General features: G+C 38.0%; 1 protein-coding gene across 2 annotated transcripts in view; it reads left to right on the top strand.

Moving 5' to 3' along the window:
* Window positions 1-18,952, top strand: part of abcb10 (ATP-binding cassette, sub-family B (MDR/TAP), member 10) — a 222,451-nt gene that overhangs the window by 47,997 nt on the left and 155,502 nt on the right. For both annotated transcript variants that reach the window (XM_051924255.1, XM_051924254.1), the window contains exon 5: window positions 12,800-12,946. In XM_051924255.1, coding sequence (XP_051780215.1) covers window positions 12,800-12,946 — 147 coding nt within the window. The remainder of the gene's footprint in view (window positions 1-12,799; window positions 12,947-18,952) is intronic.

Genomic DNA, 18,952 nt, shown 5'->3' with positions numbered 1-18,952 from the left:
TGCGTTCAGTCACTTCACGTGAGCCGCTGTCTTGTGTGATGTTGCGATGTCCACGGGTTTATTTAATGACCCGGCAGTTAAAAGTTTCTCGCTACAGCAATTTTAACTCTATTACAAAGTGATCGAAACTGTCGTTTATACCTCGTGTCTTCTCATTAAACTTGTATCTCACGAATATGGCACTGCAAACGGCAGCGGGTCAGTTCACGTGCTTACGTGGGAGGCGTGATGACGCGATATATTTTGATATATATCAAAATACCCGCGCTTCGCAGCGGCGAAGTACTGCTTTAAAAATTTTATTAAGAAGAAAAGTAAACCTTTTTAAACTAAGGAAAATGAACCGGTTGTAATATGACCAAGCAGTGTTCTGAGTTTACTCTTGAGCATGAAATCTAACGTGGTTTGTGCCCTTCAGAATGAAAACAGTTTGCATTTACCTCTTTAGTAAAAGGCGAGCTTTTAAGCCTGAGAAATCACCCCGTAAATGCACACGTTAATTGCACATGTGTTAATATGTATGCTTACACAGTATTAAAAGACACACAAAAATTAACGTCATTTACCTTCGTTCCCGCGTTTGACTCGTGCTGTAAATCTCTTCCTTGTTTTTAGTTCACGTGATTACGTAGGAGGCGTGATGACGCGATACGTGACTCCGCCTCCTCCATTAGAGTATATGGACAAAAAACAGGTTCCAGTTATGACCATTACACGTAGAATTTCGAAATGAAACCTGCCTAATTTTTGTAAGTAAGCTGTAAGGAATGAGCCTGCCAAATTTCAGCCTTCTACCTACACGGGAAGTTGGAGAATTAGTGATGAGTCAGTCAGTGAGGGCTTTGCCTTTTATTAGTATAGATCACTTGACTGTAGAAGTGGTAGTTCAATCACCTCTAAACCTTGACAGGCTTCACCCCACATCGGTGCTTTAACATCCTGTGTTAAAAAATAGTCATTGATTACTTAGAAAAAATCCTGCTCTTGTGCTCCACTATTTGCGAGTTGACCCTGTTAATATTTAGGTAGTTAAAGTTCTTTCATGGGTATAATATACTCCTGTAAGCTTGTCTTTTTAACATCACTAAAAAGATATGCATTGAAATTACTGTTTGCTTTGGCGGTCTGTAACACACTCCTAAAATAAGGCCTCTTTCCTTAATGCTTTCCCAATGAAGCCAGATTTTCTCCCTAAGATGGGGCTTATCATCCAATTGAAGAAGACTTGTGTTTAAATTATGTTTGAAATGAACAGCAACATCACCTCCTTTTATCTTCTGTTGTCTTCTTCTTCTTTCGACTGCTCCTGATAGGGGTCGCCAGAGCAGATCATCTTTTTCCATATTTTCCTGTCCTCTACTCAGTCACACCCACCTGTATGTCCTCTCTCACCACATCCGTAGACCTCCTCTTAGGCCTTCGTCTTTTTCTCTTGTCTGGCACCTCTATTCCTAGCATCATTCTTCCAATATACCCAACATCTCTCCTATGTACATGTCCATACCAACAAAATCTTGACTCTCTGGCTTTGTCTCCAAATCGTCCAACCTGAGCTGACCCTGTAATGTACTTGTTCATAATCCTCTCAGTCCTTGTCACCCCCAGTGCAAATCTTTAACTTGACCACCTCCAGCTCTGTGTCCTATCTTTTTGTCAGTTCCACCGTCTCCAACTCATATAACATAGCTGATCTCACTACAGTCTTGTAGACCTTCCCTTTCAATCTTGCTGGTACCCGTCTGTCACAAATCACTCCTGACACTCTTCTCCACCCACTCCACCCTGCCTGGTCTCTCTCTCTCTCTCTCTCTTTAACTCTCCTCCAAACTCCCCATTACTCTGTACTTTTGATCCCAAGTATTTAAACTCATCCACCTTCGCCAACTCTACTCCCTGCATCCTCACCATTCCTCTGAACTCCCTGTTATTCACACACATGTATTCTGTCTTGTTCCTACTGACCTTCATTCCTTTCCTTTCCAGGGTCTCCTCAGCCTGCTCCAGACTCTTGTTATAGTTCACAATGTCATCCGCAAACATCACAGTCCACAGGGGCTCCTGTCTAAACTCCTCTGTTAAACTGTCCATCACCACTGCAAGTAAGAAAGGGCTCAGAGCCAATCCTTGATGTAATCCCACCTCAATTTTAAACACATCCGTCACTCCTATAGCAGACCTCATCACTGTCTCACTTCCCTCATATATATCCTTTACCACTCTTACATACTTTTCTGCCACTCCTGACTTCCTCATACAAAAAGCACATCTCCTCTCTAGGTCCACAAAGACACAATGCAACTCCTTTTGGCCTTCTCTATACTTCTCCATTGACGCCCTCAGAGCAAACATTACGTCTGTTGTGCTCTTTCCTGGCATGAGACCATACTGCTGCTCGCTACTCATCACTGCCCTTCTTAACCTAACTTCTGTGCCTGATCAGTTTTATCCCTCTTAAAAAATGTGTTTCTCTCAATGCTATACTCATCGCCATCTTTTTTTTATTTAGTATGTGTTATTTATTTTACTTTTGCACTTAAACATTAGGTTAGAATTTACATTACTACGCATTTTTATTATATACTACTGATTGTTCGGTTATGTACAGTTCTAAATCTGGCCTGTCCCCCCATTCCCTGGTTTAAACAATCCTTGACTAACCTATTCATCTGCCTCTCCAACACATTGGCAGAACAGGTCCCATCTGTTCCAACAAGAGTTCCAGTGCCCCATAAACCTATAGCTTTCTGCTCTACACCAAGTTACGTGTTAAGACTTTTAATCTCCTCAGTCTTAACTGGACAGACCTTGACATAATCTAAAATGATACCTGACAGTCTTACATTTGAAATTTGTAATTTTTATGGAAGGAGGTCTTAGAGGGATAGGACCACCAGTAAAGAATCAAATATATAAATATCATATTCATGATCAGCAGCCACTAAATAATATAAAACAACATTCCACATGCCTGTATTACAAATCCCTGTATTTTCGAAAATTTATTACTTAAAGTTTTACATTCAAAGGATCGGCCTTTCAATCATCCTTGGACTTTTCACAACAACTTCACAATCTTTTTGGAGGCATAATGGTATGGAAAAATGGTAGAAGACCCATGTGAAACACAAGTTGACTGAACCATAATATGTGAACCAACAAGTACACTTCACAGCGGCCAACAGGTCAAGCTCCACCCCATTCGTCAAGCTGCAGTAAGGACAGTCTGAATAGTCTCTCAACACTAGTTCTATACTGTCAAAATGAATGGGACTGTGATTGTGCATCTTCAACATTTAACCCTGCCCTAAACACCAAGTTGTGCTATTTTCCACAGGCTATAGGGAAATTTGCTACATATGACTGCAAAGATGATCAGGTTTTAGTGCTAGCGGACCACATCTAAAAATCTTCTTCATCTACATAACTGCAATCTTTATAGGCACACATTTTCATAAAGTAATTCAGGAGAAGATTGTATGCAGTATACTTAATTTGATGCATCTGTTGAATTTTATTTTTACTTCGACATCATAATACATCTTTTTTCTTCTTTTTCCTATGAGCAACACAGAATTAAATATTTTAAAATCCCATACCATCTGCCCAAGTCTCTGTATCATTGCATTTATTTTCTAAATCTAATTTATTTGGTATAAGGCTGGGGAAAGCAACAGAGTCAAGACACCAGGACAAACTCACACACATATTTACACTCTAAATCTGAAGTTTTACATACAGTCATATGAAAAAGTTTGGGAACCCCTCTTAATTCTTTGGATTTTTGTTTATCATTGGCTGAGCTTTCAAAGTAGCAACCTCCTTTTAATATATGACATGCCTTATGGAAACAGCAGTATTTTCAGCAGTGATACTAAGTAATCAGTATTGAGCAGTTGCATGCATTCAAATCAGCAAAATTACAAGGGGACCCAAATTTATGCACAGCCAGTTTTTCACATTTGATTTAATTTCATTCAACTAAATACTGCTTCACTAAAAATCTTTGTTCGGAAAACACCCCAGTACTCAGATGTTCCTAGGAAATGAAAGACATACCACTGTTATCTTTTTTGTTGAAAGTAAATTATTATGCAGGCTGAAAGGGGTTCCCAAACTTTGTTATATGACTGTATGAAATGAAACACTGTGCTGAGGAGATGAATGGTTTGCACAGTCTGAAAATGCATAATACATGTAGGATTCTGCTGAAATTTGTCAATTACAAATACAAAGCTTCCTGAGCATAATTTTTTCATTAAATTTGAAATGATGACACTGGCTTGTTACCAGGTCTTAGTCAGTAGTCTTATGAAGCACCTTTAAAAGAAATTTCAAGTGCTTTATAGCATCTGTAACATATTTTTCCTGCAACTCTGCAGTGGGTATCTAGTTTCTTCTTGGTACCTCTTTATTTAGTAAGGAGCTTGAAGTTTGTCTGCTATAGTATAATATTTTAAACCATACTAAACAAAGAATTTATATAAAATGCACTGCTTCAGTTATCACAATAATGTTTGTTTTGACAATTCAATATTAAATCCTTGTTTGATAAAATTTAAATAGTTCCTTTGTAAAATAATGTGGCTTGGATAGAATAAACTGATCTTTTGAAATTGGTTGGTAGGGTAATTGTTGGCTAACCCAACGTACATTAATGTGGTATAGTGGTTAAGACTTTAAGGTTTGGACTAACCCTGAGGATATCGGATCAAATTAGTAATTTGAGGTTTTTACTGTTTAAATTTTTTTTTTTTACTTAAATATATATTAAAGTGCCGTTAAATTAAATCCATTTATTCAGAGTAGCAAATAAAGACACAGACTGGGGAATCTAGAAGTGAAAAGCTGATCACTCATCACAGAGGTGAAAATATGGCATTTCTTCACTAAACCACTGTTAATAACCAGTTTATTCTGATAGCTCTCAAATGTTTACTGGGTTATTCATTTATTTGTTTGCTTATTTATTTTATTTTTCTGATAATGATTTGGATATTTTCTATGACTACATACTATAGATGTTCAATTCATTAGAGCATTAGAACACTGTAACAAGAACAGGTTTTTCAGCCCATCATAACATGCCAGTACTATTCACTTAATCCTTGCAAAATAACATTGAATCTAGTTTTGAAAGTCCATAAAGTTATACTGTCGACCACACCAGTGATATTTTCATAACAAAACCGAGAACTAGAACTTAAAAGAACGAGAACTGAAATTAAGGCAGACAGAGAAACTAAAACTAAATTAAAATAAAAATTAGGGATATGTGAATGAACTAAAACGAGAACGAAAATTGAGAAAAACGAAAAAAGTAGCAATAGCATTTTTGTTCAATCCAGTTCAGTCGTGCAGAGGGGTTGTTTGTAGGATGCCCTGAGCATTCAGTTACATTGCGCTGTTCACTATGTGTTGATCTTGCAACTTGGGCTTACTATAGTCACTTGGCGCAACTTCCGTAAAGGACTGTTGTTTGTTGGTTGAGCACATTTGGCTCGTCGGGTTGAAGCAGTAAGTACTTGTGGTTAACGATGGCAAGTTTTGCACAGATGTTTGCGGGTCTAATGCGAGAAAATAACGTGTGAAAATACTTTAATTATAGAGCAGATGATAATAAAAGCAAATTTTGTGTGCGAGAAAAAGAAAAAAGTCTCGGAGTTTCAGTGCAGGACCAGCTGGATCAGTACTTAGTGGAAGTCTACCACTTCTCTGGCACCATGACTGCACCTCATACAGGGAAATGTGGTCTCCCATGTCATCATGAAAAGTAAAAAAAACTAATAATGCTGTCACTCTGTATGTTGCCAATAAAATGTTTGCGCACATGTTTATTATACACCCTGACTTTCCACAGTCTGGCTGATATATTTAATGAATATGTGTGACATATCTAGTCTCACTGATCGGACGTAAAACATCAGTGAAAAGTCACAAGGTGAGGCAGACAATACCGTGCCACACTGCAGGAAGCAGATGTGAGCCCAACAGGTGCTTGTTGCTGCTGTTCTTCTACGCAGAGGATCTATGTGCCAATAAATTAGCGATATCAGAAAGTCAAGTGCACTGCAGGAGTCCGTTTACAAATCCGTACAAATTTCAAACGTAAGACTGTCAGGTATCATTTTAGATTATGTCAAGGTCTGTCCAGTTAAGACTGAGGAGATTAAAAGCCTTCTGACTGACTGTCAAAATGGAAGATTAAGACTTTTAAAACTAAAGGAAAATAAGGAGGACTTTTACAAGAAAGTGATGGAGATTTTCGTGGAGAAGGATAGGTGCATGGACTTCATTTACAAATAAAGGTAAGACCATAAACGGTTTTCAATTTTATAAGAAATGGGATCAAACTAAGAAAAAAAAAATCCAATATTTAAAAACTAAATTTTGACCTTAAATAAAATATTCTTTTGTTTTTCTTGTTATCCTTTTGTTGTATTAAAACTGATTAAAGCATCAGAATTAAAAGCTTTTAAAAACAACTAAATATTTCAATTAAGGTCAAAATTGAAATCTGTTTTTTTTTTTTTTGTACACCACTCCATACTTTCATTTGTATTGAATGAGTATGAATTGTGAAATTGCAATGGCAAATTTAGAACACATGGAGGGTGCAGAGCAATGCACTCTATGCACTCTGTCTCACCGCTATAAATGCAATGTTCTTTCTTAGGCAAATATATGCCTTACCTTTCTGTGTGTAAAGATTGCTGTTGAGTGGAACTCTGAAGGAGTCAGTACCTCACCAGCCATAAACCTCACCGCACGCCACTGCTTCAGTACTGCCAGCAGAAATCGTCAACATACAGTCTGCTGGCGCCAGTGGCCGAGGACCTTGTCTGTGCATCTGCATTACAGGCGGCCGTCAAGCAAAATATTTTTACTATGTGGCTATCTGTGCAATGGACATCATTGCAGCATGAACAAATCCCTTGAAATGCGTGCTTGTTTAAAGCTTAACAGCAACGTGCTTGCACAGACTGGTTTCTTGGGTTGAAACATTTGATCTTGCTGACTATATTCATTAGGCTCACTTCATCTGTTTGATCATTGATAGTTAAGCTGTGTTTAACGGCATTATGAATTGTGAGTGTATTTTATTGAATGAAACATAATTTGCATTGAAATATGTCTAGGCCAGCATTTGTGGTCTTGCAACAGAAAAAAAACTAAAATTGTACTAATATTATGTAAAAAAGCCAGAACTAAATGAAATAAAAACTAAGTAAAAATAAAAATTGTTGACTCCATTTAAAACTAGAACGAAATAAAAATTAATTTTACAAAAATAAAATCTAAAACTACAATTAATATCAGATCTGAAATATCACTGGACCACACTACTTGGTCATTTATTCCATGTGTCTATGGTTGTCTGTGTGAAGAAAAACTTCTTAATGTTTGTACCAAATTTACCTTTAACAAGTTTCCAAGTGTGTTCCCACGTTCTTGCTGAACTTATTTTAAACTTGCTGTACTAATTTCCTTCATAATTCATAATCTCATGTAGCCCTGGAATCATTCTAGTTGTTCTTCTTGGGACTTTTTCTGGTGCTGCTATATCCTTTTTGTAACCTGGAGACCAAACAGGCTTTCTTTCTTTCTCTTTCTCCATTTTAAAATTTATTTAGAATTTCACTATTTTGATGCACTTTACATCCTCCTTGTCTGTTCTTTTACTACAAAAGTATTGAAAGAATCTCTTTAGCTCATCTTTAAATTTATCTGCTATATTCGTCCCTAACTGCCTTTGAGCTTCCTTAATATCCTTCTTAGTGGTTGCCTCATGCTCTCATATGCCCTGCAGGTCATATTGGACTTATTAGTTTTATATGTCTTATACAGTACAGCTGTTTTTACCTTTGCAGCTTCATTAACAACTCTTCATTAACCAACTGCAGAGTTTTTTTTATTTCCTACTAATTCCAAATTTTGAAATGTACTTGTCCTGCATTATACAGGTGCTGGTCATAAAATTAGAATATCATGACAAAGTTGATTTATTTGAGTAATTCCATTCAAAAAGTGAAACTTGTATATTACAACCCCAAATCAGAAAAAGTTGGGACAGTGTGGAAAATGTGAATAAAAAAAGAAAAAAGCAAGTTATAAATTCTCCTCAAATTTTATTTCATTGCAGACAGTATGAACACAAAATAATTCATGTTTTTTTTTTTTGTCAACATCATTTGATTTGTAAATAAATATCCATTCTTGCCATTCAGGCTTGCAACACATTTCAAAAAAAGTTAGGACAGTACAGCATTTACCACTTTGTACAGTTCCCCTGTCTTTTAACAACACTTAAAAGACGTTTAGGCATTGAAGAAATCAAGTGACTAAGTGTTGCAGGTGTTAGTTTGTCCCATTCTTCCTGCAAACAACGTTTTAGGTGCGCAACAGTACGGGGTCTTCGTTGACGCATTTTTCGTTTCAAAATGCGGCAAACATTCTCTATAGGAGACAAATCAGGGCTGCAGGCAGGCCAGTCAAGCATCCGCACCCTCTTCTTACGAAGCCATGCCTTTGTTATGCGCGCAGTATGTGGTTTGGCATTGTCTTGCTGAAATAAGCATGGGCGTCCCTGGAAAAGACGTCGTCTTGAAGGCAGCATTTGTTCCTCCAAAACTGAGATATACTTCTCAGCATTGATGGTGCCATCGCAGAAGTGCAAGTTACCTTTGCCGAAGGCACTGACACAACCCCATACCATGACAGACCCTGGCTTTTGGACTTGTATCTGGTAACAGTCTGGATGGTCCTTTTCCTCTTTGGTCCGCAGCACACGGCGTCCATTTCTTCCAAAAAAGATGTGAAAAACCGATTCATCTGACCACAATACACTTTTCCACTGCACAATGGACCATCCCAGATGCCTCAGAGCCCAGAGAAGTCGACGGCGCTTCTGGACACTATTTATGTAGGGCTTCCTTTTGGCACAGTACAGTTTTAGCTGGCATTTCCTAATGTAACTACGTACTGTAGTGCTTGAGAGTGACTTTCTGAAGTAGTCCTGAGCCCACGCAGTTATATCATTTATTGATGAATGACGGTTTTTAATGCAGTGCTGTCTGAGGGCTCGGAGATCACGGCCATTCAGTTTAGGCTTGCGCCCTTGGCCTTTGCGCACGGTAATTTCTCCAGATTCCCTGATTCTTTTCACTATGTTATGCACTGTAGAGGGAGAAATGCCCAAATCTCTTCCTATCTGTCTTTGAGAAACGTTTTTCTTCATCATTTCAAAGATTTTTGCCCGTACTTGGTGGCAAACTGGCGATCCTCTGCCCATCTTTGCTCCTAAAGGAGTAGGCCTTTCCTCGATGCTGCTTTTGTACCGAATCATGATTGCAATCACCTGTTAACATCACCAGTTTCAAATCACATCTTTATTTAGTTATTATACCTCATTACTACCCCTTAATTGCCCCCATCCCAACTTTTTTTGGAATGTGTTGCAAGCCTGAATGGCAAGAATGGATATTTATTTACAAATCAAATGATGTTGACAAAAAAAAAACATGAATTATTTTGTGTTCATACTGACTGCAATGAAATAAAATTTGAGGAGAATTTATAACTTGCTTTTTTCTTTTTTTATTCACATTTTCCACACTGTCCCAACTTTTTCTGATTTGGGGTTGTAGATTAATTCGTTACACACAGACTGATGTATTTCAAATGTTTATTTCTCTTAATGTTGATGATTATAACTGACAACTAATGAAAGTCTCAAATTCAGTATCTCGGAAAATTAGAATATCAATTAAGACCAATGCAAAAAAAAGGATTTTAGAAATGTTGGCCAACTGAAAGGTATGAACATGAAAAGTATGAGCATGTACAGCACTCAATATTTAGTTGGGGCTCCTTTGGCCTGGATTAGTGCAGCAATGCAGCGTGGCATGGAGTCGATCAGTCTGTGGCACTGCTCAGGTGTTATGAGAGCCCATGTTGCTCTGATAGTGACCTTCAGCTCTTCTGAATTGTTGGGTCTGGCATATTGCATCTTCCTCTTCACAATACCCCATAGATTTTCTATGGGGTTAAGGTCAGGCGAGTTTGCTGGCCAATCAAGAACAGGGATACATGGTCCTTAAACCAGGTACTGGTAGCTTTGGCACTGTGTGCAGGTGCCAGGTCCTGTTGGAAAATGAAATCTGCATCTCCATAAAATTCGTCAGCAGCAGGAAGCATGAAGTGCTCTAAAACTTCCTGGTAGACGGCTGCGTTGACCTTGGACCTCTGAAAACACAATGGACAAACACCAGCTGATGACATGGCACCCCAAACCATCACTGACTGTGGAAACTTTACACTGGACCTCACACAACGTGGATTCTGTGCCTCTCCTCTCTTCCTCCAGACTCTGGGAGCTTGATTTCCAAAGGAAATGCAAAATTTACTTTCATCAGAGAACATAACTTTGGACCACTCAGCAGCAGTCCAAAGGCGAGACGCTTCTGACGCTGTCTCTTGTTCAAGAGTGGCTTGACACAAGGAATGCGACAGCTGAAACCCATGTCTTGCATAGGTCTGTGCGTGGTAGTTCTTGAAGCACTGACTCCAGCTGCAGTCCACTCTTTGTGAATCTCCCCCACATTTTTGAATGGGTTTTGTTTCACAATCCTCTCCAGGGTGCGGTTATCCCTATTGCTTGTACACTTTTTTCTACCACATCTTGTCCTTCCCTTCGCCTCTCTATTAATGTGCTTGGACACAGAGCTCTGTGAACAGCCAGCCTCTTTAGCAATGACCTTTTGTGTCTTGCCCTCCTTGTGCAAGGTGTCAATGGTCGTCTTTTGGACAACTGTCAAGTCAGCAGTCTTCCTCATGATTGTGTAGCCTACAGAACTAGACTGAGAGACCATTTAAAGGCTTTTGCAGGTGTTTTGAGTTAATTAGCTGATTAGGGTGTGGCACCAGGTGTCTTCAATATTGAACCTTTTCACAATATTCTAATTTTCCAAGATACTGAATTTGGGACTTTCATTAGTTGTCAGTTATAATCATCAACATTAAAAGAAATAAACATTTGAAATACATCAGTCTGTGTGTAATGAATGAATCTAATATACAAGTTTCACTTTTTGAATGGAATTACTGAAATAAATCAACTTTGTCATGATATTCTAATTTTATGACCAGCACCTGTATGTAAAACATTTTTAAATCTGTTCCACTGCTCCCAGACTGCCTCTGCAGTTAAAAGCATATTCCAGCTTTATCCCTTTTAGACACCTGGGCCAGGGCCAGCCAATTCTTTATTACCATACAGGCCAGCTAACTCCTCCTCCAGTTCTACGACCCTGAGCTTGAGGTGCCAGATGAAATGGTCATTTCCTGCAGACATACTGTAGCTCTCATGGAAGACTGGTTTCTCCAAGCCATCCTCCATAACTTCAAACATCCAACAGAACTTGCATTGGACTGGCCTCATTAATAAAATTTGACTTTGGATAACTAAAACAGTTTATCCTTTTTATTAAATTTAACATAAATGGTAACTAAATACTAAATAGCTTTAACTAAATAATTAAAACTAAAAATGAGATTAAAGAACTGCTATGGTTGTTTTACTCCTTCAGGCCATTCATTTCCTTTAATATTTCACCCCTCTACTGCTGCTGTTTGTCTTTTTATGAGGTTAACTTTACTTTTCTCTGTCTGTTCTCATAATTTTGTAACCCTCAGCCCTCCACTCACACCATTTGTTTTCCTTTTTATTAATAAACACGTATGCTAACACCTAATCAATTGCTCTGCTTTCCTGACTGCTAAGAACTGTTCAATCCAGTAAACATTTTACCCCCTTCTTCCTTCTAGGTAAGAAAACTTGCTTACTGTTTCTACAGCCACTTGTGCCTAATCAGTTTTTTCTCACTTAATGCCTGTCTATGTCCAGCACAGCCCCTTTCTTAACTGCTTTGGAGTCGGCCGCCTACTTAAAACAAATGCTTTCTTAATTACGAACATGTATCCCTTAGCTTTCCACTAGCGTTGATGCTTAACTGTAAGAGAGTTGTGGTACTCTACTCCAGATATTCTTTATATGCCTCTACATTTTCCCACTAAGGCATCACTGTTATTTAAACTATTTGATGCTGTGACACTGGTTAAATTATTACATTAACTATTTTCAATAGATTAGTTTTGAATATTTAATGAATATATTTTGCCTGATGGTGAAAGTAGGACATGTCTTGTGCATACATAATAATGTCATACACCTAAATAATTGCAATGAGAAACTACAGGTACTGTAATATTTCTTTAAAATTAATTTATAACTCACTTTTTGAATAATTTACAGTATTGAATAGTATTTTTAAATGTCTAAAACATGTCTAAAGAATGGATTTTTCAGCAAGTTTTAGTATCGGACATAATGATTGTGAATATTGACTGTCATTCTTCATCTTCCCTACATGCAATATATATGTGTTTGATGTGTGGTACATTGTCTTGTTCTGTTTCCTTACAGTAGTAGAAATCTTGTTTTTGATTTGTTATATATTTGGCTTATTTGATTTTCTAATCTTTTCTTTTTGAGTGTTCTTTGGATAATCCTGTTTCCTTTGAAATCCTAAAGGTATACATTTCAGGTGTGAATAAAATAGTCTGCAGTAAGTATGTGAGTGAGTGAATGTTACCTATAGCAGTGCTTGTTGACACTTTAGTCCTTTGCTCCCTGCAAGTTTGGGTTCTGCAAAAAATAGAGGGGCAAGTTATACAATCATGCTTTTAGTATTGCTTATTGTGGAATGTATATTATACATGTATGTTTATATATTTATTTTAGCTAGCTGAAGAGAGGATTGGAAATCTTAGAACAGTTCGAGCTTTTGGAAAAGAGTTTTTTGAAGTGGAGAAGTATGCTCACAAGATTAACTATGTACTTCACCTTGCGAAAAAAGAAGCTATAGCACGAGCAGGATTCTTTGGAGCTGTGAGTATTAAAGAAATCATTTTGAAACATTTTTTAAACTTCATTTTGATTGATGAATGTATTATTTTACAAATTAAAATGTTAATTTTACTCATTTCTAAAAATAGAGAGGACTGCTTTTTCATGAGAATATATTCCCAGTTTACAGTTAACTATAAACATGCCATAATATAGCTAAACTGATGTGAACCTTGGAAAACTCTTTACACTAAAAACCTTGAACAACAGCACTGCAATACTTGAATGCCTAGGTACCTAACATGTACAATACTTCATTTACCCTGAAGAAATGAAAGCTAAAATTAATTAAAAAAAAAAACATCTATGAAAAAGTATTGAAGAAAAGTCTATTTTTCCTGATATTAGTTTTACAGGAACTGATGAACAATGTTTTTGAAATACTAATTAGTCAATATATTAAGGTCTCTGAGCCGATGCTTTCGGTACTTTGTATATAGCAGTGTTTTCTAATGCTTATGGAAAACTGTTCTCTTCCTTTCTCCTCATTTCAGATTAACAGCTGACATCACTCCTTCTTACTTTGTTTTCTGTATGTACCTTTTAGAACACACTCCTGAAAAAAGATGATGCTGGACCAACATAATACATTCAATATTCATGTCCACTTACAGCATTCATTCTTTAAATGTCTCTTTCAAAAGAGTCAAAACTTTAGGCAAAATACCAGTATCCAGGATATGATGCCAAGTAGTGATAGCCTCAAAGAAATTTGAAATCTACCCATTAGTTATTAGATCTACCATCTAAATCTCCTGGATTGTACGAGTTATTGATTAAACTGAGTATAAGTAAAGTAATGGCTATTAAAAAAAAAAAAACCTTACTCCACAGCTGTGAAACAACAACATTTTTCATGAAAACCATCAGACTTGACAGGTACTGTATATTCACTGCATAGTTGAGCCAGTCTGGGACATGAAATTATACAAATCCTTGTAGTGTCAGACTATTTTTGGTTTTCAGTAAGACAAATGGATTATTTCCAGTAAAAATAATAAAAACAAATGTTTTAAATACCTTGGCTGCATTATCTTACACACTATTTAAATTAAACTGTACATAAACGTATTGCGTGTTAACTGCATCAGTTAGTCTGTTTGCATAAGCCTGAATCAACTTAGCCTATCAGGATTTTACAATTCATCTTACTTTTTTGATAGAAGACTTCAATATCAGTCAAACTGCAAGTGGCTACTCAGTCCGCAGTCTATTTTAGATGAATGCACATATTTTTCTGTATGACTGAAATTTGGGCTCTGACTAGGCTATTGTAAGACTTGTCTTTTTTTTTTTTTTTTTTTTTTTTTTAACCATTCCTTGCTTAAGATTTCTTTGTTTTTCAGATAAATGTTGAGATGAAAGATCAGATTTCTTCACTGCATCAGCAGGTTTTGTGCAAAATATCTTGACTGGAGGCATCAATTTTTCTAATGTCCTGACTAGTTCTCCTATTTCCACTAAACAGAAGCAGACACCTAGTGCCAGATATATCTTTTGGAGATGAGGAATTTCCCAGTCTCATCACAAAATAAGGCATTTTTCCTTATGTCTTTAGGATATCGTCTTCTTGCAAAATCTGTCACCTCTTTCCATCGTTTGCTGCTTTTATCATATTTTTTCGACTGCTCTAATGCGTCAGTCAACAACAACTGTTTATGCTTCGCAACCACACAAGATATAGATGAGTGGGGTTGTACTGACTAGACTGAAACAGTCTCGGCATGTTCCTTCCGGTGTTTCTGTTTAAGATGATTAAATAGATTTGTCGTATTGCCTCCTGGAGTGCTGACCGTTGTCTGACAAATTTTACATATAACTTTGCTTTGTGCAGTAACTAACTGTGCATAGCCGAACCACTGCCACAATACTGACGTCGAGTCCTTCTTTGGCACAAGCTGTTCATCTGCTATGCTGCTTGCACTACTAACTGTTTTCAACTTCTTCACACAAGAAAACCATGGTGGGACACATGATATAATTTGTCCAATCACAACGGGAAATCATTTTGTTGGTTTGTGCACTTGGCACAGATCTATTAGTATTGAGTACTAGCCATGCCCCGCAGCTCTTCCCGCATTTTAGTGAAAAAGGACAGTGAGGAGGGCCCTGCCCGGCTCCCCACACCTGATGTCACGCTTCTCCTTCCCCTCAGCCCACTTCCTCTGTCTCAGATTAGCGCAAATATATTGCTTGTGCAAGCAAACTATGATTCTTAGTGCGATGAGAGAAGTCGCAAAATCAACTCTAATGTTCAAGCAAATTATATAAAAAAAAAAAACCTGATCTAAATTCGTTAAATAGTTGTCTCATGAAAAGCAGACAGATATACAGACAGACATTGGATTTTATATATACAGTATATACTAATATATATATATATATATATATATATATATATATATATATATACAGTAATCCCTCGCTATATCGCGCTTCGACTTTCGCGGCTTCACTCCATCGCGGATTTTATATGTAAGCATATTTAAATATATATCGCAGATTTTTTGCTGGTTCGTGGATTTCTGCAGACAATGGGTCTTTTAATTTCTGGTACACACTTCCTCAGTTAGTTTGCCCAGTTGATTTCATACAAGGGATGCTATTGGCAGGTGGCTGACAAGCTACCCAACCACAGCGCGTATTATGTATTAAATAAAACTCCTCAAATATATTGTGAGCACGGAGGCTGTTTGCACCCCCAGAGGACACGGCCACTCCTCAAAAAACGCTGAAAGATTACCTTCACACTGCTCCCTTGTTTTCTGGGCTTGCTTGTGGCTGCTTTGCAAGCGATATGCTTCCTGCACGGTGCTTCGCATACTTAAGAGATCAAACAGCACGTATTGATTTTTGATTGTTTGCTTTCCTCTCTCTCTCTCTCTCTCTCTCTCTCTCTGACATTCTCTGCTCCTGACGGGAGGGGGTGTGAGCAGAGGGGCTGTTCGCACACTGGCCTAGAGGATACGGACGCTCCTCAAAAAAATGCTGAAAAATGCTTGCTCCCTTCCTTGCAGCTACAGTACTTTGTCCGGTGGTGCTTCACATACTTAAAAGCCAAACAGCCCTATTGATTTTTGACTGTTTGCTTTTTTCTCTCTCTCTCTCTCTCTCTCTCTCTGATGCGCACTCCTTTGAAGAGGAAGATATGTTTGCATTCTTTTAATTGTGAGATGGAACTGTCATCTCTGTCTTGTCATGGAGCACAGTTTAAACTTTTGAAAAAGAGACAAATGTTTGTTTGCAGTGTTTGAATAACGTTCCTGTCTCTCTACAACCTCCTGTGTTTCTGTGCAAATCTGTGACCCAAGCATGACAATATAAAAATAACCATATAAACATATGGTTTCTACTTCGCGGATTTTCACCTTTCGGGGGGGGGGGGGGGGGGTCTGGAACGCAACCCCCGCGATGGAAGAGGGATTACTGTATATATATATATATATATAGAATATAAAAGACCATGATCTGTACGATTCACTTGAAAATTAGATTGTGGATGTCTTTAGGATCGATCACAATCTAAAATCGTCAGATCACGCACCCCTAATACACATCCTATCACAGCTTTGTGTTTGAACTCTTGTCGGTTCTGCATCTGAACGGTTATTGGTTGTCCATTTGATCTTCACTGGCAATGGAAGGGGCAAGAAACAGGAACTCGGGACTGGTAGAGTTATTTCAAGGGTATTAGGAGGAGACAGTTCAATATTTTCTTTTTCGCACAATAAATTTGTGTAAGGGTTTAGTGGTAATTATTACTGTTTAACATTATTTTCCTTTAAATCTGAATTGAACACGAGGCTTAAGTTAGATACGTATTCTGCCAACTTCAATTATTTACTCCCACAACTTTTGCAGACAAATTACTTATTTGATGGCAAATTATTCTACATTAATGAGTGATGCCTTTATCCTTCTCGACTTCCAACATCTGAGATACACTTGGTTACATTTCTTTTGTTTTTTCAGTTTGAACATAGGCAGGTGAGGTAACTTGTGTCAGTAGCAGGATTTGAACCCACAACCTCAGTCCAAATATTGAAGTCCAAAGCTTTAACCACTACGCTACACTGCTTGCTCATGTCCAAGGTATATAATAATTGGCATCATTATAAACTGTATTTGAAAAATTAAATATTTCACATTTTGGGTCCTGTATGGATGAATTACACCATATTGCGGCACTTTACTTTTAATAGTTTTGTGACAAGAGAGAGAGAGCTTCGTTAAGTTGCAGCTGAGTTTTGCCTAGCCCAATGCGGTTACATGGATCAAATTGGCAAAGTATTCACACTACAATATCAGTCAATTTGACCTGCATGATCTATGTTGGACTGGGCAAAATTCAATTTAACAAAGGTATCTGTCTTGTCACAAAACTGTGAAAAGTGAGGTGGCCTGATGTGATTTAACCCTTTACAGTGTCCATTAAAAATCAAGCTAAATCCCATTTATTAGATGTCTCTCTATTATAAGAAAAAAAACTTGGGACGAGACTGCGATGAGACGTGATCTTTTGAAGAAAGATCTTTGAGAGACAAAGAGACACTTTCATGCCCTGTGAGACGGGCAGGTCACATCATACCTTTGTAAGCAAGTCCCATGATGCACATGCAGAGCTGGTTAGAGATAATGGAAGTAGGAAAATTCGAAAGTCTCTAGAAAATGAGAGTAAAGCTCACATTAGCGCAAACAGATGGAAAATATTACTTGGTGAAATAACAGAGCAACAAAAAGAGATCGAATAGTATTTGAGGATGTCTTGAGGAGAAGACAGGCAAAGCAGTGACTTTAAAATGTTTGAAGCGCTGCACGAAATGCAGATCACGCAGCACGGGAGCAGCAGCTAGCCAACAGCTAATCGAGCAAAGAGGAGATAAAAAAAACAACTGTTACTTGATTCCCATTGTATCACCATTAAAAAGGGGTTTCGGAGGAGCAACCGCCTCTCCTTGGGGTGCGTTTTGCTCCCCTCTGTTCATAACGACATGTAATGCTGTTGGGGGGGTGCTGATGCAGGTCAGGCGGCACGGCGGCAGCAGCAGCAAGCCAGTAGCTGATCGAGCAAAGAGGAGGTTAAAAAAAAAAAGGAATTTGTTTCCCATTGTATCACCGTTTAATAGGAGTTTTGGAGGAGTGGCCACGTCTCCTTGGTGTGCGTCCCCCTCTTCACAATGGCGCTTGGTGGGGCGGTTGAAGATGTTGGAGAGTGAAGCCCCCTAATTTGAGTAAGAAAAATAATTTCTAATGCCATGTACTGACATGTAGTTACAAAATGCACAAGCAATGATTTGGCTCGGACCCTTTGTGGTACAGCAAGGTGTTGCAAGCTGTGTTATGCAAAATTAATGACTCATCACTAATTCTCCAACTTCCCGTGTAGGTAGAAGGCTGAAATTTGGCAGGCTCATTCCTTACAGCTTACTTACAAAAATTAGGCAGGTTTCATTTCGAAATTCTACGTGTAATGGTCACAACTGGAACCTGTTTTTTGTCCATATACTCTAATGGAGGAGGCGGAGTCACATATTGCGTCATCACGCCTCCTACGTAATCACGTGAACTAAAAACAAGGAAGAGATTTACAGCACGAGTCAAACGCGGGAATGAAGGTAAATGACGTTAATTTTTGAGTGTCTTTTAATACTGTGTAAGCATACATACTAACACATGTGCAATTAAACGTGTGCATTTACGGGGTGATTTCTCAGGCTTAAAAGCTCGCCTTTTATTAAAGAGGTAAATGCAAACTGTTTTCATTCTGAAGGGCACAAACCACGTTAGATTTCATGCTCAAGAGTAAACTCGGCACACAGCTTGGTCATATTACAACCGGTTCATTTTCCTCAGTTTAAAAAGGTTTACTTTTCTTCTTAATAAAATTTTTAAAGCAGTACTTCGCCGCTGCAAAGCGCGGGTATTTTGATATATATCAAAATATATCGCATCATCACGCCTCCCACGTAAACACGTGAACTGACCCGC

Source organism: Erpetoichthys calabaricus, chromosome 3 (assembly GCF_900747795.2).
Source record: "Erpetoichthys calabaricus chromosome 3, fErpCal1.3, whole genome shotgun sequence".
Taxonomy (NCBI): Eukaryota; Metazoa; Chordata; class Cladistia; order Polypteriformes; family Polypteridae; genus Erpetoichthys; species Erpetoichthys calabaricus.
This window is presented reverse-complemented; position numbering and strand designations above follow the sequence as displayed.